At 51.4% G+C, this 23,668-nt stretch overlaps 1 protein-coding gene across 5 annotated transcripts; it reads right to left on the bottom strand.

The window, feature by feature from the left end:
• Positions 1 to 1,847: 1,847 nt before the first annotated feature.
• Kcnc4 (potassium voltage-gated channel subfamily C member 4) lies at positions 1,848 to 23,651 on the bottom strand. Of its 5 annotated transcripts, none has more exons than XM_063255593.1 (5): positions 22,962 to 23,651; positions 11,964 to 12,900; positions 9,777 to 9,980; positions 7,264 to 7,342; positions 1,848 to 3,013 (listed from the first exon to the last, which is right to left on the bottom strand). In XM_063255593.1, the coding sequence occupies exons 1-5, from the start codon at positions 23,640 to 23,642 to the stop codon at positions 3,001 to 3,003; spliced, it is 1,914 nt and encodes a 637-aa protein (XP_063111663.1). In that variant the 5' UTR covers positions 23,643 to 23,651; the 3' UTR covers positions 1,848 to 3,000. The 5 variants fall into 5 exon arrangements, with proteins under 5 accessions (XP_063111663.1, XP_063111661.1, XP_063111660.1 ...); XM_063255591.1 differs by having other exon boundaries at positions 1,848 to 2,951; XM_063255590.1 differs by lacking the exon at positions 7,264 to 7,342 and adding an exon at positions 6,242 to 6,385 and having other exon boundaries at positions 1,848 to 2,951.
• Between the last annotated feature and the right edge of the window lie 17 nt (positions 23,652 to 23,668).

Genomic DNA, 23,668 nt, shown 5'->3' with positions numbered 1-23,668 from the left:
TGTCCACAGACCTCTTCCCACTATTTGTTAGCAACAATTATGCACTAAGCACTGTGCTGAGGGTTGGGGAAAACCACCAACTCTTTTAATTACCCCCGCCCCCCATGGAAGTAGACACTACTCTTCTTCCCATTTTAAAGACATGGAGTGAAGATGTAGGCAGGTTAAGTAACATTACAACTAGAAAATGACAGAGGCAGGCTTGAACCCAACTCCACCAAATTCAAAGTCCATCTGAATAACCAGTTTCCATCCTTTTAAGCAGTTCCCAGATTAGGCCCAGCTCCAGTTCCAGGCCCAACAGAAGCCTGAGCAGCTTCCTTGACAGCATCAGTGACTCTGCTTCTCACCCAAGTCTGGCCCTTCCTCCTCCTGGGCCCTAGAGAGTTATGCAGCCCAGCTGCATTTCCCTCAGGTTCCCCCAGTTCCTTGGCATCAAGTACCCCTAGGCTGTTTGGTGGGGTCTCATCCCCTCCTCATCAAGTAGTTCCACACTGATCTATGAAAAACAAAACAAAACAGAACACAGCTATCTGGATGCAGGCCTTGATGCGTAGTATCATTACGGAGCCAGCAGTGCATCCCATCCCGTTATCGCCTGGCCAAAAGCTTCTCCAGGCGAGCCTCACTGCAAATGACTTTCTCCTGTCTGAGGGGGCCACAGCCCTATCTGCCCTCCACTGCTGGAGGAGAGATTTTATCTTTAATTGACAACTGGCTGCCTGCCACTGCCAAGCCTCCACTGCAGGCTAGGCTCCGTGCCGATTTTCTCCATCACTTCAGGAACAGGCTTCCCCTGGTTTTTTCCTTCCCTAGGCCCTGTGATCCTCACCCTGCTGTTGCGCTCTGCCACAGACAGCTCAGGGTGTGCTCTTGTCCTTTCACAGTGTGACGGGATATGAAGATTCCAGAAATCTGCAGAGAAAAGCCCGAGAGTTTCAAGTCCAGGGAGAAGGGGACACTAACACTTAGTGCACATCTATTCTGTGTCATCTACAGACATGTGTCACGTGCCAGGCTTTGCCACTGCCTCTAAAACAGGTGCTGTCATCTTTACCATCTTAAAGATGGGGCAACTGAGGTTTAGAGAGTTTCCTCCAAGTTACCCAGCTAGTAAATAGCAGACTAAGACTGAATGGACATCCTTGTGTTTATGCCTAGAGAGTGAGGAGACAAGAAAGGAGAGACAAACATGCACCCAGATATGGCTGTAGAGTTTGAAGTTTGGTATAAAATGAAATTTCAGGGCCCCTTGTTCAACAGTTTCACAATGGCAACACCTCCTAAGCATCTCACCCTGGGCTGCGCACCAAAACCCAGCCTTGTGTTGAGCCAATGTGGGTGACAGGGATGACAACAGTGTTGGTTATGGAATATGTCTGACAGTTATATACTACTTTCTCATATTATCTGAGCCAGGTGTGTTCATTGCCCATCTCTTTAAGTGGCTCCTGATTGGCCTCAGTTCATCAACCACCCAGACATCACAGTGCCTGGCACCCCCAGGGTCTTGTCCCACTTAGAGCCGGTGGACCTGCAGGGAGGTGGAAGGCCCCCTGCACAAACCAGCAATACAGTGGAGTTCCCTCAACAGAAAAGATGTCCACTTTATGTGGGCTCAGGTGGCAGGAATGCTTGGGATTCAGAGACCCGAGGTTAGTCCCGTTGGTGTGGCCTTGGGCAGACCCCTTTCCTCTGAGCATTTACCTCTAACTGTAAAGTGCAAGGCCTTTTTGCACACAGGATTATGCTTAGATGTGCTGCCTTGCCCAGGTGTTGGGATTGAGAGCCAGGGAAGTACCCACAGACCCAGAGCCAGAAAGAAGAGACGGAGGCAGACACTCACATAGAGGAGCAACAGGACACTTCGATGTCTTTATTGGGGCTCGAGCACAGCATGACAGTTGAAGGCATGCGGACAGGGTGTCAGGGCCTGGCCTAGGCATGCCTCAGACACATACAAGAGGACAGCTTTAGAAAAGGACCAACCAACAGCAGGGAGGGGCCAGGAGGGAAGGGAGGGCTGGGGAGGGGCAGAGGCCAAGGCTGAAGGGGTCACCTGGCCTCTGCTATTGCACACATCCTCTGGCCACTGGCCAGGAAGTACAGTATTGCAACTGGTCTCCTCTCACCCAAGGCATCCCCTTCTCAGACCCCTGAGCCAGATGGGCAGACAGACCCCTTCCCTGCCCGTCTGCCCAGCAGCATCTTTGAAAAGAAACAGATGAAGGAGACAGAACAAAAAAATTAAAAATGAAAAAAATAAAATGCCCCCCTCCAGCAAGGACATAAGGGTGTTAGAAAGAGTGGAAGAGTCTGCAGAGGAGCCTCTGAAAGTTCCCCCACAACTAAGATGTGGGGTAGGAGGTAGAACCCCAATCTGGGGTAGGGTTGGGTTAGAGAAGCAGTGACCCTGGGGGGCAGTCTGGCCTTCAATAGACTTCAACAGGCCACTTCCTAAAAGAAGAAACACCCTAGGAGAGAGTAGCCAGGCAGTTCCCAGGTAGACTTTCCTGGGACATTGCACACATGATCAGAAGAAACAAGGAATCTGTAAGGGGGGAAGGAAACTTGAGGTGGATAGAGAGCTTGGGGAGACATAGCCTAACAAACATGACAGACCACCAATAGCACGTGCACTACACACAAGAATATAGTATGTATGAATATAGATACTATATGTGCATATATATCTCTTCAAAGTACAATAGAACAAAACATCAGACCCAGATGGCTCTGGGCCCCGAGGGTCATATGGTAGGTTTTCCACCAGTCCTGTACAAACAAGGATATCAGTGTCTTTCTCAGCGAAAGATTCGTGCTTGGGTTCCAGAGTTTCCCTAAGCCTCTGGCTTTGTCTGTTTGTCTGTCTCTCACGTTGGTGCCGCTTTAAGAGAGGGTGAGGACTTCAGCCTGGGCATAGTTGGACGAGAGGGCGTCTTGGCAGGTCTCTGTGTTTAAAGAGCACAGGTGTGAGACACTGGGACGCACGCTTTCGGCTCAACATTGCCTTCTGGGGGGGCAAGGAGTTCAGCAAAAGAAAGGGAGAAACAAAGAACAAGAGGTTAGAAGAAGGCCAGCCACTAACCCACAGGCTGTGGGTTGAGGAGCAGGGCAGGAACAGAGCTAGAAGGTACAGGGAACCCAAGGTTAAGAGGCTAGGAAGAGCAGGAATGGGTTAGGGAATGGGGTGAGCCCTTCATCATCCATCTGCCAACACAGCTTTGGGCTAATGGGATTTGGGTGACATTGTAGCTCATCTCCATGCCTGATCAGGTAACCACTAGCTGTAGGAACTACTCTCAAATCTTCAGTACTCCAACACAGTGAGAGAGGGTCCATACTCTACAGCCTGTTAGGGAGGTGGTGAGGAAAATACCTGATGTGGACTGTGGCTCATGGACCATCAACCCAGCTACTGCCTGCCCAACTTGAGTTTTCCCACCAAAACCTTCATCTGGACTACCCTGGACTACTTTACCACCCCGGACTACTCCACTGTCCAAAAGCACGGGTAAAGAAGGTAGAAGCTATAGAGCCATGTCCTACCCATCCCCATTCTCGATATGACAGAAAAAGTCCCAGCAGATGGAGGACAGGACATGTAGCTTCAGGTAAGAGAGGACGTTCAGGAGAAGAGGGCTGACAAGTGGCATTTTACCAAGAGATTCAACCACTCAGGGAGCCCTCACTGGTCCCCCATCTTCAACCTGGAACATCTGAGGCTTGATCTCTTCTTCCCCTGCTTCTGAGAAGCAGCAGGGCAGTCAGAAAGGCTGGGCCAACAGTGTAAGTAAGAGCTTAGCCTCTCCAGGAAGGTGCTGTGACAACCTCTGTAGCTATTAGATTTGGCCAACAGACCTCAGAGCTTTTGTCCTGGATGTCCTTCTCTGGGGGAAGAGTGTTCTCAGTTTAGAGTGACTATTTCCATCTCCTGAAGACTGTGGATCCCAGCTATCCTATAAATACTGCCCCCTGGTCCACAGTGTTCTTGGAGGAAGTCAGAGAAGCCAATTTTCAGGACAAGCACAGATCTTCTCAAGAACTACCAACACTGACCTTTCTGTGTAATTTGACCCAGCCACTGGTCCCCCTTTGCTAGGGGAAGGGGAGTGTCACTGGATTCCCTGTAGGCCATCAGATCCTAAGACCCACTGGTAGGAAGGCCTGAGATATCACAGGGTCTTGGCCAGGGTGATAGGGAACAGAAAAGAAGCTGACCTGTCAGAATGGCCTCTGGTGGATTTTTTTTTTCAATCCTGGAGATTGAACCAGGGCTTTCCACATGCTATATTCCCAGCTCTTTTTGTTTTAAGTCACCCAGGCTGGACTTGAACTTGTAATTCTCCTGTCTCAACTCCAAAGTAGGTAGGATTACAGGCATGTGCCACCATGCCTGGACTTTGGTGGTTTTTTCATTGGCTTTCATGGTCTCTGCATCCTTGGGGGCCTTTCAGAGTTGGGGTCTTCATGGAAATTTTGTTTTAGAACCCATTTATGTAACCCAGTGGGAGTGGGACATAGGTGATAGAGGGTGACACTGGTCAGGGTAGAGGAGGTCCTCCTCTCCCAAAGGCTCTGTGAAGGGCAGCCTTGGTCCAAAGGTGCCTCCTGGAACTTAGGGCTAGGCATTCCTCCTGCCCTCCAGTTCCTGTCAGACCGGAATAAACAGTCACTTTCCCTCTGGTGGCACCTCACAGACACTTCTCTTAGAAGCCAGGGGGCTGTGAAGCCCTCTCTAGCTAGTCTTGGTACAGACTGGAAAGTGAAGATAAGAGCTCCTGTATGGGTCGCTTCCATGCTTTGTGGGAAGGTGAGGCCAAACTGCAGAGAAAGGTTTCTAAAAACTGAAATGCTGGGTGCAAGTCCAAATCCAGTCCAAGGAAAAGCAAATTACACTCCCAGAGTGTGGGTGGGAGAAAGCCTTCCCTCAAGAAGGGATGCCCAAGTCCTGGGGGTGGGGTGGATGCACAGATTAGGCCTGGAGTACATGAGGGCTCTAGAATGCTGAGACTTACCCTTTCCCAGGGTCCTGGGAAGGCCCAGAGGTCTTTACAGGTAGCTGGGGGCAGCCCCCATGCACAGCACTCCCACCAGTTGGGCCTTGTCTCTCCTCTATGAAGATGGAGTTGGCAGGATTATGAGAGCCCCTCCCCCAGGCATGAGGGGCTCCAGCCTGGCACTTCTGCATCACATCGCCCAGGGACATCTGTGCCCCCCACAGGGGTGCCATGAGCATGCCCATCCTTGTAGGAGGAAAGAGGGAAGGAGGCGGTGGGTGCCGTGGAAACCTGGGCTCCTGACAATTTGAGGGGTGCCACAGAAATAGCCGCCTCAGCTCCCTGAACCACAGTGGTAAGTCAGCAGACAACGTAGCTGTGGTAGCCGTGCTAGTCGAACACCTAGTTTGTCATGTCCCATTGGACCCCATCTAGGAACCCCTGTGCTTGGAGCTCTGTGGAATGGGGCTGGACCTGTTGTGAGGAAGCTGGGCTCCGAGGCTCCACTGCAAGGACAGAGGGTGCCAGTGTCTTCGTCCTCCCTACAGATTGTCCCATCCCACCACTTAAAGGAGCCTGTCCTCTTTTGAAGGGCGGTCACACGATGTCCCTATGTCATTTTGATCAATTCTTATGCATCACTTCATTCTAAGAGGAAGTGACAAATAGGCCCCACAGACCACAGCCGGGCTAGGGGGGATCCAGTGATACCTACTGAGCATACCTTTCTGGCAGGGACATCCTGCCAGCTAAGAGCTGATGGAGGCACTAAAATGGTAATGTCCCTGGCACAGGCTTCCCACCTCACCTTAACTCCAGGACATAACCTGATCTTTTGGTCCAGGCTGTCTTTTGGTGTGGCACCCAGATGATAGATATAGCCTCCTGACAGGTCTCTAAAAGCTGTTTTGCCATGCCTGTCTTTGCCACCAGAGAGAGTAGATATGGACCTTCCTTAGTCACTCCTGCTATAAAGTTGCATAATAGGACTCTAAAAATTGCCAGGCATAGGGCTCTGCTGTCAGGTCTAATTCCCATCAGGTGAAACAGGAAATGTCTCAGCTGAGGCCTTGACTCCTGGGTCCAGGTGGAGGGGAGCCTGGGCGGGGGGGGGTGGTGGCAGATGTGGGCCTCCCTGGGAGCAGCAGAAGCAGGTGCAGGCAGGGTGGCTTCTGTCTCCTCACTTCCCCTCAGCTGTCCCTGCGCAAGGTGTACCCCTGTTCACCCAATGACTCACAAACCTGTTGTGCTCCCGGGCTTGTTAGGTAAATGAATACACTTAATTATAGAAATTAGATGAGTCTCCGGTTCTGGCAGGAATACAGAACGCAGAAGCTGGGTGGGAGTGGCAGGTGACTCAGAGGCAGGGCTGGAGCCTGAGGGAGCTTGAGAGAGAGGAACACTATCTCAAAAGCAGAGGAAGCAGTGTGGAGAAAGATGCTGCAGTGCAGGTCACAGATGGGAGACTAGGCACCACCCCTGGGTGTCACTTACTCAATTTGGGCACAGGTCCCCAGAGAGGAGGGCCTCCTGCACCTAGGCAGCCATCCATAGCCTACATCAAGCTTGAGGCTTCAGGTCTAGGAGCTCCCATCTGCACCCCAGATTAAAGGTGAAAAACATCAGGTTCCTTCTCCCAGGGCTGTGGGCACTGCTCTTTTGAAAAATCAAAGTCCCCTATGCCAGCAGAGATGTCCCACCTGACAGCCTTGTTCCTCACTTGTCTCATATGCAATGGAGAGACAGACAGACAGGCAAGCTTTCTGGTTGCTGGTTAAAAGCCACTAGGAATGGAAATGCATTTGCTGTGATATTAACATAGGCATGGCTCCCAGCAAGGCTGACTGGTCTCACGCACACAGTATACCACCTGGCCCACAGGATTCTGAAGAGAGGCAGGGCATGAGTGTGCCAGTACCTATGGCTCAGAAGATACTAAGGGTGAGGGGAGGGGTAGGAGCCCTGGGAGTAACCCCTCCTCTCTGCATTCAGGGTCCAAAGCTGAATCTCTTGAGGAGCACTCAGCTCAAGGACCTGAATTCTCCTCCAGCTTGGCCCTTATCTCCCTTCCTTTGATCCCTCAGGCCCTAGGAGGGAAGAGAGCTGGGAGGGCACCTAGTATACCAGCTTGAGTATTTCCTTGCCCAGAGGCAAGGAAAGCCAAAGGTGCAATTAAGGCGCTGAGGGGCCAGGTGGGGGACTGGTGAGGGGGTAGAAGGGATGGGACAGCAGGAGCTTTCTCTGAGGATAGGGTGAGCTGTACCGCGATGCCAGTGGAGACAGCCCCAGACTGGTTCCAGCCGCTCCAGCTATGTTGTTTAGACTCCGGGATTTTGCACAGCCTTGGTGAAGAAAAGGTACACGGGTCAGAGGGGCACAGCTCCTCACCAGGACGGCTCCATGGAATCCATGCTCCAACATGGCCCTGGGCTAGGGCAGGTGAGTCTGTTCTTCCTAAGATCTTTGATTCTCCCAAGCCTCTGTGTCTCCTGGGTTCCTAAGGACAGACTCCCGGGCCCCACAGCCAGGTGACCTTTATTTTGTCCTATCTCCAGATAAGTTCCCTTCAAACTCCTGATAACCCAGTTGCACAAAGACCCTGCAGCCTACAGCACCCACTTTCTCTACCCTAAGAAGCCCCACTGAGCACCTGCCACATTCCTCCAGGGAGCTGACACTGACACAAGGGCAGGTACAGGCAAGGGTGGGGTCTGTGTGGACGGCTGGAGGAGGCCCAGACTGACTCTCTCCTGGTCCTAAATGTAGCTCAGTCCAGAGAGGTGTGGCATGTACCGCGTGGGGAAAGTTAAGTGCGCACTGGGAGTTTGGCAATGTTAATTGCCAAGCTTGCTTAGCTGGGCCTGTTTCCCAGCAACCCACCTGTTCCCTCTCGAAGGTCACTCTAATTGGCTGAGCTACATGCTTGTTGCCAAGAAGCAATGTGGAGGCATCTTGAAAATAGAGCATCTGGGTCCCACAGGCACCCCACAGAAACAGGGTGGTGGGATACAGGTTTCCCAGTCAAGGGCACATGCACCCTTTTTGTAGGTGCAGCTGTCCCTAGTACCCTCCTTACTTTCCTCTCACAGCCTCTTTCTCACGTCTGCTTCCATTGATATCATAACACAAGGAGAGAAACAAGTGTGCTTGACACTCAGTTGTATGCTAAAGTCATCCTACATTCTAAGGCTGTCTGCTTATCAGGCTTCAGCTTGAGCAAGACTCTGGGTTTATGAATGAGGACACAGTGGAGCCCCTGCACATTTGGAGTAGGGCTCAAGAGAGAAGGACATGTTTTGGGCTTGGGACTGGGGCACTAGGGTGATAGATGAAGGTGTGTAAGCTCCAGGCATACTCTATCTGCAGCCACTTAGTTAAGACCTCTGGGCCATTTCCTTCTAGCGGGCAAACTGCTGCTGCTGCTTCTGTCACTCAAGACACATAACCAGCAAAGTTGGACACATAGGTCTCAGCGCCTGGCAGTCAAGGTATCCTGGGGAGTGTGTGAGAGCAGTGATGCCATCTGGGCAGAGATGGAAGGGCCTGGGAAGGTACTTCACAAGCCTGCCTGGTGGGGCAGCCAGGGTCCATGTTTAGGTGGCCAGAGACATCAAAGTCTATCTTCACAGTAGCCACTGCCCCTTCCTCACTCAACCCAGTATGGGTCTGCAGTTTGGGGGATAGTGGAAAGCAGGGAGTGGAAAATCTGACTAGCTAAGAAGTGGGGAGAGACCAGCAGAGAATTTGGGGAGAAATTTCGTCTGTGGGAGAGCCCCGGAACTAGATAAGGTTTTAGGGAGCCTAGTTCACGGGGACAGGAAAAACAAAGTGATTGGAAACCAGGCAGCAGTGTCTGGTCTTAGCCGCCCCTGGCCTCCACACACCTGCGATCACTTCTGCTTCGCTTTCCCAGGCCAGGAACCCCTAACACCATAGCCCCACTTCCGTCCTGCTCTGCCATAGGCTTACAGCCTGCTGAAGGAATTCCAGCCTTCCATGACAGCAGGGAATGAGCTGTTCCTGTTAACGCTCTAAATCTTTCAGAACACTCCCAGCTGGGATCTGCTGTCTCTGCACCCCGGCCCCTTGTCACCTCTGGGTCTCCCTTGAGAGGACTGTCACACCCAAAAGGTGCGTGCAGAGCTGGGTCAGCCCACCCTAGTTCTAGGCTCCCTGTGAAGGAAGGGAGGAATGGGACTCTCTGCAGACCTGGCATCTGACTCTTGATGGCTGTGGGAATATCTGGGACCTCCTCGGAAAAGCCTTAGCTAAGATCAAAGGAGAACTAGCTAGGCATGGTGGCGCATTCCTGTAATCCCAGTGCTCAGGAGGTTGAGGAAGGAGGACTGTCATATGTGAGACAGTGAGAACCTGTCTCAAAAAAACAAACAAATAAAAATGTTCACGGGATTCCTGAGGAAAGACTGGCAGTTACCTGTGACCTAGGCATGAAGGCAGTCCCAAGACCCAGAGGCAGAGAAGGTACTAAAAATGGGGAGGAGAGGCTGTGCCTGTGGCCCTATTCCTTCAACCCTCTAGCACTATGTTTTCTGTGGGGACCTTCTGGGGAGGAGTCTATGGACCCTTTGGGGATGCTAGAGGACTTTCTGATTCACAAAGAACCAGGGAACCTGTCCTAAAAGCGGGGACACATCCAAGGCAGAGGAGATGGTGGCCATGGGCTGGGGGGAGGAGCGGACTTCAAGTTTTGTGGGGAGGGCTGGAGAGACTCAGTTCTTAGGGGGCTCCCCACCTGCCCCGCCTGGGAAGCCATACCTTTCCGGACACTGCCATCAGCACAGGCATAGTCCCCAGCACTGAGCAGGAAACAGGCAGCCGCCTTCTTGTTTCTGTCTCTCGTGCCAGAGCGTCGCAAGGCCCGGCGCTCCTCAGGGGTGGGGGCAGAGGCCAGGGGCTGGGTGAGTCCAGCTCCCTCCTCGTCAGACAGCACCACATTGGCATCACCGTTCTGCTTAGAGTCTGAAGGGAGCAGACAGAAAGGAGGCTGTGAGGGGCTGCCTAGGCTTTCCTCTTGGGACCACCTGAGGTCTCCAAGATCCCAGACCCAGTAGGTCACTTCTACAACCCAAAGGTGGTCCTAGTATTATTGGAAAGAAGAGTGATACCAGGGGCCAGGGCCAAAGATTGGATGCTGTGCTGTTTGAAGGTGGCTTCCCCCAGTCGCAGCACAGTCTTCCCTGCATGCATGGAGCATAGCTCAGACACCCTGCAGCAGGATTCCCTAGCTCTGCCTTCTGAGGCTGCCCCATGACATCAGCCAGGCTGGCAGTAGACTGCTTCCTCCTTGGGTCTGGCTCAGGCTGGCCTTTCAATGAGTTTGCATTCCTATGGAGAATTTCCTGGCTTGCTGGGGGTGAGGGTGGCACCACAAGAGCTGAACTTATGCAGTGGTGTCCACTGCTCTCTTCTTCCACCACTTACATAAATTATTCTTACTCAAAGGCACCCAGGCCCAAGGCCAGTGCCCAAATGCCTTGGAGCTCTCTGCTTGCTGGGTTCTCCTGTATCTGGGGAGAATACTGTGCAGAAGAAGCTCTAATTCTTCTCACAGCTGTGACTCTGAGCCCAGCCCCTTGCCTTAGTCAGGCAGCACAGGAGACCTGGGGAAGAGAGGCTACTTGGTCTGAAGACAGTGGCTTGGGCCTTGCTAAGCAAGCCCTTACCATGGCCGAGCACTCAGAGCAGACAAAAGGTATGGCTGGCAAGAGCAGCTAAGGACCTCTACATTTAGATGGAGGAATCTGAATCCTGAATGAGCCTCAGAGAGCAGATGAAATCCCCTAGGAGACATGTTCAGGAATGGGAAGGGGCACCACTGTGGGGAGAAGAGTACAATTGGAGGGGTGCTCTTCTAGCAGGTCTTCTATCAAGGAAGACTAAGAGCTCAATGACCCCAGCGAGTATGAGGCCCAGGTATGTGTAATGGGCACATGATTAAGGCCACAGGTGAGTGGTCTGACTTGGGTCCCTCCCTGAAGAATGAGTCGAATTTTGTTCCTGATCTTAGATGGGAGCTGCTGCCTCAATTCCTGACCAGCCCACTCCCTGGGGACCTGGCATACAACAGCCCTCAATACCAGTCATCCCGCCCTCCCCTAGGGCCCATCCCATCCTAACAGCTAGTGACTTACCTGACCTCTGGCTTAGCTCTATGCTTTTGGGCACTGGATCAATCTCCCTTGCTGTCTTCTGACCCAGGCAGAGTATGCTGGCCTCTCCAGGTCTGAAGGACAGGACTCAATGCCCAAGCTTCCCTCCCAGGATGTGGTCACTGGTTGCTTCCATTTCCAGCCCCTCCCCACTCATTTCCCTTCCATCTCATGTCAAACCCTGAGCCCAGGACTCAATCTAGCTTGTGCTGAACAGAAGGCAGCCTCCCACTGCTGTTACGTTATCACATTTTTTAGGCCAAGAGACACCAGACTTGAATGTTAGGAAAGAAATGATTCATGTGTTGATGCACCTTGGAAGAACAGCTGCCCTGCTCTCTGGCTAATAATGACAGTGCCTGACATTAGCAAAGTGGTTGTAGCTTCTCAGTGTTTTCATATCCATCATTCATTTGCATTTCATCAGCATCTTGGGGATATGATAACAACATTTCCATTTCCCAGGTGAGAAATCCATGTCCAGAGCTGGTGAAAGGCTGGCCTTGGGGCACACAGCACATGACCAAGAGGGAACAGAAACTAAAGCTTCTATTACCTCTCCATGCACTGCCTATTGCTGCCTACACTGCACAGAAGACTCACTCCACAGACCACAAGAGTCAGAGAACAGAGAAAATCAACCTTTGACATTGTGCCCTCATAAAACCACATCTTATATTTCAGGAAAGCCAGTACATTAAAGCACAGCCCTAAATTCCAAGGACTGTTTACCTGTGACTCCCACGGCCACTGTGAGAATGGGACCCATCCTCCCCTTCCAAACTCTACTCACCTGCCCGCTTCCTCTCAACTGTACCCTCTTCCCGGGCAGGGGGGCTGGTATCACTGTAGGTGCTGTCCCGGGGAGACGTCTCCTCAGACTTGCAGTAAAGGGGTGACTCGAGCTGGGCTGGCCGAGGCACGTGCTTCTTTCGTTTCTTGGGTAGCTTCTGCTTGGCCATGGCCAGGGAGTAGTACATGCCGAAGTTGTTGACAATGACTGGCACAGGCATGGCGATGGTGAGCACGCCGGCCAAGGCACACAGTGCTCCCACTAGCATGCCTGACCATGTCTTGGGGCACATGTCCCCATACCCAAGCGTTGTCATGGTGACCACAGCCCACCAAAAGCCGATGGGGATATTCTTGAAGTCGGTGTGATCATTGCCCCGTGGGTCGGAAGGCCTGGCACCAATACGCTCAGCATAATAGATCATGGTGGCAAAGATGAGCACACCTAGGGCCAGGAAGATGATGAGCAGCAGAAACTCATTGGTGCTGGCACGCAGGGTGTGACCCAGGACCCGGAGCCCCACGAAGTGGCGCGTGAGCTTGAAGATTCGCAGGATACGCACAAAGCGCACCACGCGCAAGAAGCCTAGCACGTCACGGGCCGCCTTGGATGACAGGCCGCTCAACCCAACCTCCAGGTAGAAGGGTAGGATAGCCACGAAGTCAATGATGTTGAGCAGATTCTTGACAAAGTCCAAAGTGTCTGGGCAACACACAATGCGCACCAGGAATTCCAGCGTGAACCACAGCACACACACACCCTCAATGTAAGTCAAAATGGGCTCTGTCTCCACCTCCCGCCGGAAGCGCACGCTGGTGATGTTCCCCACTCGGTGAATCTCTGTCACATTTCGGTCAATGTTGAAAGCCTCATGGGTCTCCAGGCAGAAAGTGGTGATGGAAACCAGGATGAAGAAGAGAGAGGCAAAGGCTACTACCTGTAGGTGGGGAGACGGAAACAGCTGTCAAAACAAGGATGTTTGGGCTCTGCTGGGAACAGGTATGCTCATGCAGAGTGGGCATATAGGCTACCAGGCAGTCCATGAGATGAATGGTGGGCTTAAGAGAGACTTGGGCTGGAATTCTCTCCTCAGGGGCCCTTTATCCCCCTGTGTAGGTGTTCTAGGATAATACTTTTGTCATGGCACCCAGAAGAGAGATTGTACTTGGCTGGAAATGACAGGTCAGGGAACTGCAGCTGCCTGGCCCTATCTATGACAGCCCTCCCCAATCTGACCCATTGTGCTCTAAGGGCTCTCTAACTGTTGTGGGTCTACAAAGCAGCTGCAAATATTTCCCAATGTGATTCTCATTCAGGAGGTATAGAGCAGGGTCTGCAATCCTGCTGAGCTCACAAGTCTCAGGTTAGGCTTTGTCCACAGATCATTGCTGGAGTGATCAAGCAGTGGTCCTCAAAATCAAGTCCTGGCTCAAAAGCATCAGGTCCCTAGATCGGAAATACAAATTTCTGTCCCCACTCAAAGGTAAGGAGTACAAAATATTAGGGAGAGAGAGTCCTGCAATCTTAGTAAACTTTCCAGGTAATCCTGATACATGTTCAAATTTGTAGTCCACTGCTTTTTGGGATGCTCAAAGGTGGAGGTCTGCAAGGAATAACCTAGACTGCCACTGGCTGAGCCTATTGACCACAGCTGCAGTCATAAGCCAGCTCGAGCCATAAGTTTCAGTCCTTCTCTCCTGCCTCTCATCTCAGGGTCTCCTTTTGAATGACTAAAATACAACATGCACCATGGTAGGAGATAATGGTCTACGCAGAATAACCAGTCTTGCCCTTTTTTGCAAACTTGGAACACTGGGCTCCAAAGAAAAATGAGGCTTCGCATGGTGGCACACGCCTGTAATCCTAGCACTTGGGAGGCTAGGCAGGAGAACTGCCCTGACTTTGAGGCTCAACTGAACTACATAGTGAGTTCAGGCCCAGCTTGAACTACATGGTGAGATTCCAGAAAAAAGAAAGAAAGAAAGCAAGCAAACAAAGAAAAATGAACTGCACCCATTACAATCAGAGTGGCAGCAGCTGATTCTGATAGTTGCTGGGATCTCAGCTAGAATGGTGACAGCAGCACTTGGCAGAGGAATGGTGAGGCTGAAGTGTCCAATCATTATGAATGAAGAAATACATGTGTAGTAATGTCAGTTATTCATGCCATGCCATACAATGCCATCAGCCTGCCTGATGCTGAGATCTAGACTCTAGCTCCTGCTACCTGTCCAGCTTAGGGGTGAGATGGGCTCTCTTCTGGAACAGACTGTTGAGCTTAAATAGGCGGCAAAGGAGACCTGTGGTCACATGATCACCTGGCAACTCCCAGCTGTGCTGTCCCAATTTCCACCTGATCGTGGTCGTGTCCCTGTCCAATGAGGACTCAAAGAGGTTTTGCTCCAGGGGAGTCCGTACCAGCAGGGAATTAGGGAGCAGCCTGTTGTACGGACTGCAAAATATCCTGCAGAACACAGGGGATCCAGCAAAATAGACTAAGAGGTCCCCCCCCCCAGTTTAGGGAACAACCCCTCACTACTATCTTCCCTTCTGATTTTTTTTATTAATACAGAACTGTCCCCTTTGTGACCCCAAGGTTACAAGTTCCACTTCAAGGTCCAAATGACTGCTTTCTCTCTTGAACTATTGCCCAGGGCCTCTGGCACAGGAGCAAGTTTTAGAAAGGAACAGTGGCCATGGATACTCATTGGCTGCCTATTCTATGGCTGGCACCGTTAGGCCTATTCTCTGCCCTGGGGACTTGGGAGACAAGCTTCACCATCCCATTTTATGAAGGAGGAACTGACAATCAGAAAGGTGACTTATCTCAGGGCACACAATCTAGAAGAGTGAAAACCAGATTTGGACTGGTGTTTAACTTGAGAGTCTGTACTTTCCCTTCATACTCCCCTGTCTTTATGACCCCTGAGTACAATCAATTCTCAGGCAGGAATGCCAACTCTGAATTAAGCCTGTTTCCAGTCAGCTCCCTGATCCTATTTTACCTGAGGATGTGTTCCCTTAGGACTTAGGACAAATCTCCCATCTTACAGGACAATGTGCTTCAATTTATAGTTCAGCTTTGATGAATCAATTAGAAATAGAATGGAAAGAAAAGGCTGGAGAAGGGGATGGGCCACAGACACTATTTTACATCTTTGCCTGGGGCTTTTCCTGTCTGCTTCTCCTGGGAAAGGTAAGTTTCAAGTCAAGTGCCTTTGCTGGCCTCGTTTTCCCTCCCCTAAGAAATGGGATGCCAAAACAATGCAGTTTAATATAGGGTGACCATGGTCATCAGCAGGGAGCTGGTAAAATCACCTGCCTGGTAGCCATGGTGGTGTTGGGAATCCAGGGCCCCAGATCTACTCCTTAACCAGAGAAGCACAGGGGCCTGGAGTAAGAGGTAGGGACAACAGGTCTCAGCTCTACGAGGAAGCATGAGAAGCTGAGCTCTTTGTCTCTAAGGACAGTAAGCTAAGAGAGCTCGCCCACCTGGGAGCCCAAGCGTGAGATTAATTAGTGATTTGGAAAAACAAGTTCAGGAAGAGCTGCCAAGGGGCTAAGCAGAGGGAGCACAGAGGGAGGGAGAATGGCATGGCCTGGACTACTCTCTCCCCAGGGACAAGGCACCTGCTTCCGTCACCAGCTGCCCATCCTGGGTTCGTTCTCTAGCAGGCAAAGGCATCCTTAAAGTGCAGGATACAAAACACTCCCAGGTTAGGGAACAATCCCTTAATGATGCTATCTTCCCTTGCTCCTGCATTTTTTTAAAATCCCTAAACACAACTATCCTGTATGTAGCCCAAAGATTACAAATTCCACTTCGAGACCCAAATGATTCCTTTCTCTCCTAAAATATTCCCCAAACTGGATTATTTCCTAATTGGTTGACCTGCTAGAAATCAGGGCTTTTTATCAGGCAGGGATAGGATTGGTGGAGGGCATGGATGCTGTGTTCTTCCCCAACTCTCTTGATTAAGGGCTTCCCAAAACCAAAGGGAACCTGGCTGTAGCAACATCATACAGCAAGAAGCCAGAGCCTCAAGTTCCAGATTTCTGTCCAGTACTGCAGAGCTGGTGGTGTCCAAGCCCCCCACCCAGGCCCTGTGCCACCAGACCGAGCAGAGGAGAGCTAGGAGCCTTGGGCTGGAGACTTGCTAGGATAACTGGGTTCCTCAGCCTGGCCTTGCCACCTGACCATGTAAACAGTGCTGTAGGAGGACAGTACTGGTACACACCTTACACAGACCCTGTAGGATTAAATGAGCCAAATGCCCAATAAAATGGTGGCAGTGCTGAAGTGTGGAGGCCTCAGGGGACCCTTGCATACAGCTTTCGAAGGCAAAATATCACCGAATTCTGGATTTTCTGAAGTAGAAAGGAGTCTGAAAGTTAACTCCCTTTCTGCTTTTCCAGATGAAGAAATTGAAGCCTGGAAGAAGTGACTTGCCTTGAAGCTGTCAGCTCTTTCCACTGCATGAAGACACAAGGCCATGGGTTCTGCTGGCACTTAAAACTGCCCAAGCAGAGAACTGCTGGTGAGAACTGGTTCCACCTGCAGCAGCTGCTCCCCTGCTCCTGGGAGGAAACAAGGTCCCAGCACCTTGAACAGGAAGATACAGGTTTCTGCTGGTGCCGTGTTATATAGGGGACTGGCCCAGCTCCAAAGGTCCAGGTGTTTCAGCTAGTGGGTCAGACCCAACAGTAGGTGCCTCCACCAACCAACCCACCTTAAGACTGTCCTAATGGAAATGTCAGGTCACATACTTCTGGGTTCAACCTGGCCCTGCCTATATAAGCTTCTTAGCCTCTCCTAGCCTCCTTAGGATCTTCATTTATAAAATGGAAAACTAACAGCTTACTGTATCAGCCACTGTGCTGGGAATAGCAGGAAAAAAACCAAACACACTATCCTTTACATTCTAGTAGGGGGAACTTTACAAATAAGAAAATAAAACACATAGAATGTCATGTGACGTACGAGTTGTGAAGGAAAAAAAAAAGAAGACAAGAGTCACAAAGGTGAGGGAACTATTTCAAACAGGATGGTAAGGTTAGAACACAATGACAAGGTGATGTCTGAACAGACTTGACAGAATGAGGGAGAAAGTCATGGGAAGTCAGAATTCCAGAGGCAATAGGAAGAGGCAGTGCTAAGGCCCTGAGGCTATAATGCACATGGTATGTTAGAGAGGATGAGAGTGGAACCTACCTTCTATAGTTGTTTTGAGGATTAAAAGAAGTGATACTGTGAAACCCAGAGCTGGAGTGTCTCAGGCATCTGGCACAGGCTTGACAAGGGGAGAGGTGACAGACAACAATCACTGGGAACTGAACACAATCATCCAGGGCAGGGGAGAAGAGCCCAAGGCAGGAAGGCCAGGGAGACAGATGGACAGATAAACATAAGGAGATGTATGCCTAAAAACCTATATTAAGGATGAAGTGTAGGAGAAGGAAAAATTGAGAACACAGCCAAAGATGCTTGCAGAAGATCTGTGGGGTTGGGTGAGGGGCTGAGCTTCCAGGAAAGTGAGATCCTAGTGCCCGCCAGTGGAGCACCTGAAGGTAAGAAGCAGGAAAGGAGGGATTCTGCATGGAAAGTACCCTTGCGTTGTCTCTGGGGCCCTCAGGGGCCTGCACAAGGCCTGCAAGCCTCTCAGACCTCCCCCAGGAGCAAGTCCAGCCCTGGCCCCTGTTGGCCTGAACCTAGACTCTCTGGCTCAAGTGCCTACAGTTAGCATCTATGTCTGCCCTCTGCCAAGTTGCTCTGGGTTTTCTTAAGACCACTGAGCTGCCCAGGAGCCTCCTACTCAGTGGAAGGGAACTCCTGGTTACCGCCCATCAGGGTCCCTGATGGGTCAGGGTCCCAGAAGAGAAAAAAATAGTCCTACCTCTGCTAGAACTGGTCTCTTGCCTGGAAATTCCCCCTTTCCCTACCACTGCATTATTTTGTACTATGCACAGAGAAAATTTATTTCTTTATATATTTGTTATCTGCCTGCTTCTAAAAATTATTGAAGGGAGTGAAGTCATTACCCTGCAAGACCTACTCAGCTCAATTCCTACTTCCTGGCCAAATCTTCCCCATCCTATGTAAAACAGGACTTATCACTCACTGCCTCTTCTTGCTTCCTATTGAACATTTGTGTTTTTATGGCACCTCTCATGATGTAATATTACTGTCATTTCTCGTCACCTAATTTTCCTGTCCATCTGACCTGGCACTCTTCTCCCCAGGAGCAGAGACCACCTCTGACTCATTTTTATATGTCTAGAACCCAGCAGAGTGTCCATCATGTAGTGTTCAGTAAATGTTTTGTGAATGACTGGACCCAAGTGAATGCTATTCCCTCTTTGGGTTCTGGGTAGCCCAGCAGGAGGAGGGATCATTATATTAGCTCCTCTGACTGGGGTCAGGAGTGATAAAGGCATGCCTAGGAATACCTCAAAGCACTGGGGCCCTAGCACCTCTGCTGCTCTCTGGGGTGGGCTGAGCCTATCTCTTGGTGGAGCCTCCTTCCAGGGACTGGGTAAACACTTCTGGGTCTGAAGAACACCCTACTAGTGGTCTGGACCAGGGTCATGCACACTGGCTGTTTTCAAGAATAAGGATAGGAGCACTCTGGGGCTCAGCATCCAGAGCGACACTGTCCCTGTGGAGGTGAAGGACGCAGGGGGTTCCTTCCTGCCACAGCCCAGCTACCTGATTCTGCTCCTGCTTGCTCTTCCCTCCACTCTCCAAAATAGCCCACTCCACAGACCACTCCAAACAGTGACAAACAGAAACACCTCATCACCCAGAGACAAGATGTTCAGAGGCAAACATTGGTCTGTTCAGAAGAGAAAAAAATACACAAAACAAACCACAAGACTGGAACACTAGCTGAGGCAGGGTGTGTAGTGAGGCTGCAGCCTTTGGCCTGGGCCTCCTGTTCCACAGAAAAGAGGAAGGGCTGCATGGGGAAGGCTAGCACTGTCCTCCTGGGCTCAAGCACTTGTCATCTCAGCTCTGAGGGCACTGCTGGTCCTCATTCGAAACTCTGTTGTGATCACCAAGTAGGGGGTTCCTAGGCAATGCCAGAGAAGCTAAGGGATCTTCAGGAGATACGGGGAACAAAACCCTGAGGCTCTTTGCTAGAAGGCCTTAGTTTTAGTCCTCTGCCTGGTCCAGGAGAAACCTAGTAATTACTCCTAATAAAGCCTTGCTTCTTTCTCATGAAAATCCCACAGTGCAAAAAGACAGGATCAGAATCTAGCAATTCTAGGAATGAGGAAGAACAAAGGAAAGGCCAAGAGGACAATAAAGGAGGAAGACCTCCAGTAAAGGCCACCCTGAACCCTCCAGAAGCCAGAGGTCCTTTCTGAGTGGGAGTCAATGAGAGGCAGCAGTAGGAGTTATAATCAGCCTTGCCACCTGGACAAGCCTCACTGTGCCTCAGTCTCCTTATCTGTAAAATGAAATTAATTATCTCTGGGGCACCTAGGCCAGAGGAGACAGTGAAAGAAAGCACAGGCCAAGAACATGCCACACAGCCCAATGAAAGTGAAAACCCAGCTCCAGGTGCCTTCCTGAAGCAGCACAGAGCTTGTAGGTCACCCCCCCCCCACACACACACACACACTCAGAAGAGAAACCCTGCAGGAAAAATGCATGCAGAAGTTGTTTCAGTCCAGGGCTGACAGCTCCACTAAAGCCAGCTGGGCCCCTGAAACCTCTGGAAACTGGATTGGCTTAGGGTCATTATCAGCTCTTAGAAAAGTAGGAAGAGATGATTATTACACAGCTGATGCTTCCAAAGTTCCACTGATCCCTCTCAAGCTGTGAAACCACCTTGGGAAGCCCACACTCTGACCAGTGGAATGAGCAGGTCAGGATAGGACCAGCTTGTCTATCATACTTGTCCCTGGCACAGGCCACAGACACAGAACAACAGCAGCAGCCAGCCACAGGGAAAGGAGCAAGGTTGCACATACTCTGCTGGGGGCCTGATCAGGAACAGCTCTGATGGTCAGGTCAGTAGCTAGGCAACAGGCTTTCCACATCAGCTCAGTTCGCTTTCCGTTTGTGTCTGTTTTGCCCTTGTCATAACACTACTCAAATGGCTGGGCTGCTGTGTGGGAAGAGGCACCTTGGGGCAGAGCACTAATCCTCATGCACCCTCATGCACCCTTCTAGGTACCCTGAAGTGCTGCACACCCCTTCCAGGTGGTCATGTCTGTGAGGAAAAGCATGCAAACACTCTCAAGGGCAAAGGACTCTGGTAGCAGCGGGTAGCCCCAGAATCCCTTACCCGGCACAATGCCCTCAGGTTCCAAGAAGCAACAGAGCAGCTTCCTTCTGATGTCCTCATCTGCTCCTAGGTTTTCTGATGTCGTCCACAGGAGGCAGAGAACCTCAGAACATCCTCAAGGCCTACCTCTCCATGTTACAAACAGCCTCTCTCAGTGACTAGAGTCTGTTGTGATCACAGGAGCAAAGCTAGGGAGGCAGGGAGCTCTTGCTTCAGTTCAAGGCCCAGCCACTATTTCAACATGTGATCTCAGGTGAGCTGTTTGGCTGCCCACAGCCTCAGTCTGTTAAGTGGGGGTAACTGCCTTGTTTCAAGTTCACTGGGAGATTAGAGATTAAAGTATGCATAACAAAGTACTTGCACAGGGTAGTCAATGAATAGCAGTTATTAATTTTTAAGAACTGTGTATTCCCATCAGTGTGTCAGGAAGCAGCTGAGGGCTTGCGTTGTCTGTGTTACTTAGCTGTAGGCAGGTCATTTGGCACGTGTGCTGGCCAGAGCTGCAGAACGCTACTCCTATTGGTACTGACAACCTGAAGGCTGGATGCTAAGAGTGGTGTGCTGGCTCTGTTTTTTGTTAAGTGTCTCTGGCAAGACATGTAGTGGCTGACTCCTGGTCTGTTCATTGCTTAAATGAGAGAATTACCTTTTCCCAAAGACCTCAGCTGAAAAGGCCAGGCTGAAGGGATTCCCATCAAAAGAGCAAAGGATCTTGGATCCCTGGAGGATTCCAAGAGGCAAACCAGGGTCTAAGCCTGGGCTGGGCCATCTGATTGTGAATCAGTAGTAGTCCAGTGGTGGTGAACCAATGGCATTATTTGTTTTTCTTCTAAGACAAAAATGTAATTGTATGAGTTGCTTTCTTTAAACTGAAACCTCAGTCATCAGTTTTAATTGAGTGTTGGAACTTTACAATAAATAAGTAAGTTTTGGGTTGAAGTTTAGCTACGTGTCTCTAAAAGATTCACCAGCACTGGTACCATAGGCTGTTATAATCCCAGAGAGAAGACCCTGAGCAGGTGAAAAGTCCCTAGAAACCCCAGAATGCTCAAAAATAGGACTCATTTCCCTTAACCATTTCTTCTCATTCCTCGTCTGTGGTTTGTCCCCCTTTCCCTTCTCTATTAAGCTAAATCTGCCACCTTCCCACCCCGAACTATAGAAGAGTCTGTCTTCTTTATACAGACAGCTAAGAGCCAACATTAGCAGCTTAGTGAACTACATGAGAAGCCTGGAACTCACAGCAGACCCAGGCCATGGGTATTACTGTGTCTACCTTCTGAGCTGGTTTCAGGGTTGCAAAGACTGAAACCAAAGCAGGAAGGGACCTGAAAAACACCTCTGTCTTCTAGTGACTGCCTACAGCCCCAGCACAGCATGCCATGGCCCCAGACCTCTGCCCCTCTTTTCTTTTCCAGGCAGGAAATGGATCTTCCCAGGTCTGGCATTTATGCCAACCTAGCCCTTCCCTTCAGGCCCATTCCCCAGTCCTATGGCCCCCATGGGTGGGGAAATAGAACTCTTCCTTCCACAACTAGGATGACACCCAGCCCAAGGAAAGCTGGGGACAGGACAGGGCCCTGCGTCTCATCAACATGACAGTCTGGCATGCTAGAGATACTCACCAGTATCCACAGCAAGAAACAGTCCTCAGACCCAACGAATCACTCTGCTCTTGCCTCTCTCCCAGACAGACCCCTGCCAGGCTTTTGGCTCTGCTCATGAGATCAGACACCAACCCCTGGGATTTTCTTTTTTAAAGAATCTAAAGCCTTCCTTCCTGCAGGGTTTACCTGCCCAAGCATAAATGGGCAAGTATTTTCTTGACTATCTCTTCCTACCTATAGGGATTAAGAGAAACTGAAAGAAATTCAGAGAAGGGTAGTCTGGAGGGACTAGGTCTTGCTTAAATCACATCCCACCCCACCCCACCTCACCCTGCGATGTGGAGCAGTAACCTGAACCACAGCTTTCTGGGAAGCCACTTTGTGCTGCAGCATGAAAAAAAGTGGCAACAAATCTGGTTTCACCAGGAAGCCTGTGGCTGGCCACTGGCCATGGAAGCCTAAAGGGCCTAGAACAGCAGACCTTTTCTGTCTCATTGCCTCTCACCCCAGCTGACACCAGGCCATCCTAACTGTGTCAAAGCCTTAGTTCATGACCTGCACCCTAAAGAAAGCAAGCTCCTCCTCAGCTTGGACCGAAGGCCTGGGTCCAGCTCTGCCTTTCCTGAGCTGAGCATGTTTGAGCCCATCAAACCCTCTCTAAAACACAACAGTTGCTTGCTGAGCTGCAGGCAGGATTTAAATGGGATAGAATGCCACGGAAGTATTAACACAATGAACCCGGTTTGGTTTCCTGTCTCAGTCCAGCAGACCAAATCCTAGCTCTGCAGGACTGGCCCTGAAGATAGGGCATAAAAGAGCTGATTTGAGGGCACCCCATGGATGTGGCAAAGTAGGCAGCTGGGATTGGGTCCCAGTAGTAAGTCAAGTGTGTGCAACCTCCTGATGAGGTGTGGGCAGGGGACTGGGTAGGAGTGTGAGATTACCCTGAGGGCCCAAGAGAGATTGAGAAGGAGGCAGCATCAGCCCGCGGTGGTCACTCAGTCTCATAGGCTCCTCCCTGTCCCCTGCCCTTACCCATACTGCCACACACCTATAAACCCCCCCCCCCAGTCGGAGACCGGGCTCCAGCCACTCACCCTGGCAGCCCGGGAGGAGTAGGGGTCCTCGAAGAGCGCCCACATGCGTGGCTGCCAGCCGCGGCAGCCCCCAGAACCGGAGCCTGGGCCAGCGCCTCCCTCGTGGGGACCCAGGCGCTGCAGGGCTAGCTCCCGCTCATCGTCGCCGGCATCGTCGGTGGGCCCCGCGCCGCCGCTGCCCCCGTCAGGGCTCTCAAAGATGTCGAGGGCCTCCTCGGCGTCGCGGTGCTGCCGGTAGGTCATCCAGCAGCAAGGCTCCACGTCGGTCTCGTCGATGCCCCAGAAGGTGAGCTCCTCCTCGAAGAGCGGCCCGCACACGTCGGCGGGGCAGTGCAGCTTGCCGGTGCGGTAGTAGTTGAGCACGTAGGCAAAGACGCCCGGGTGCCGATCGAAAAAGAACTCGCAACCCCCGGCGCCGCCGCTACTGCCGCTACTGCCCGGGCCACCGCCATCGTACTCGGGCCGACCCCCACCGTCGGGATCGGCCAGCCAGGCGAGGCGGGTGCCAGGTAGGGTGCGCAGGGTGCTGCGGTAGGTCTCATGTCGCGTGCCGCCCACGTTGATAATGATCTTCTCCGACGCCTCGCCCTTGGCCATCTCCTCCTTCAGACATGTTTTGGACGGAGGCTTGTTCCCCGACTTGCGCCCGCGGTAGGAGGAGACACACACCGAGCTGATCATAAGAAGCGCTGCAGGGCTCCGGCTTG

Source organism: Cavia porcellus, unplaced genomic scaffold (assembly GCF_034190915.1).
Source record: "Cavia porcellus strain 051 isolate PalLab524CR breed Dunkin Hartley unplaced genomic scaffold, mCavPor4.1 scaffold_1, whole genome shotgun sequence".
NCBI classification, from domain to species: domain Eukaryota; kingdom Metazoa; phylum Chordata; class Mammalia; order Rodentia; family Caviidae; genus Cavia; species Cavia porcellus.
This window is presented reverse-complemented; position numbering and strand designations above follow the sequence as displayed.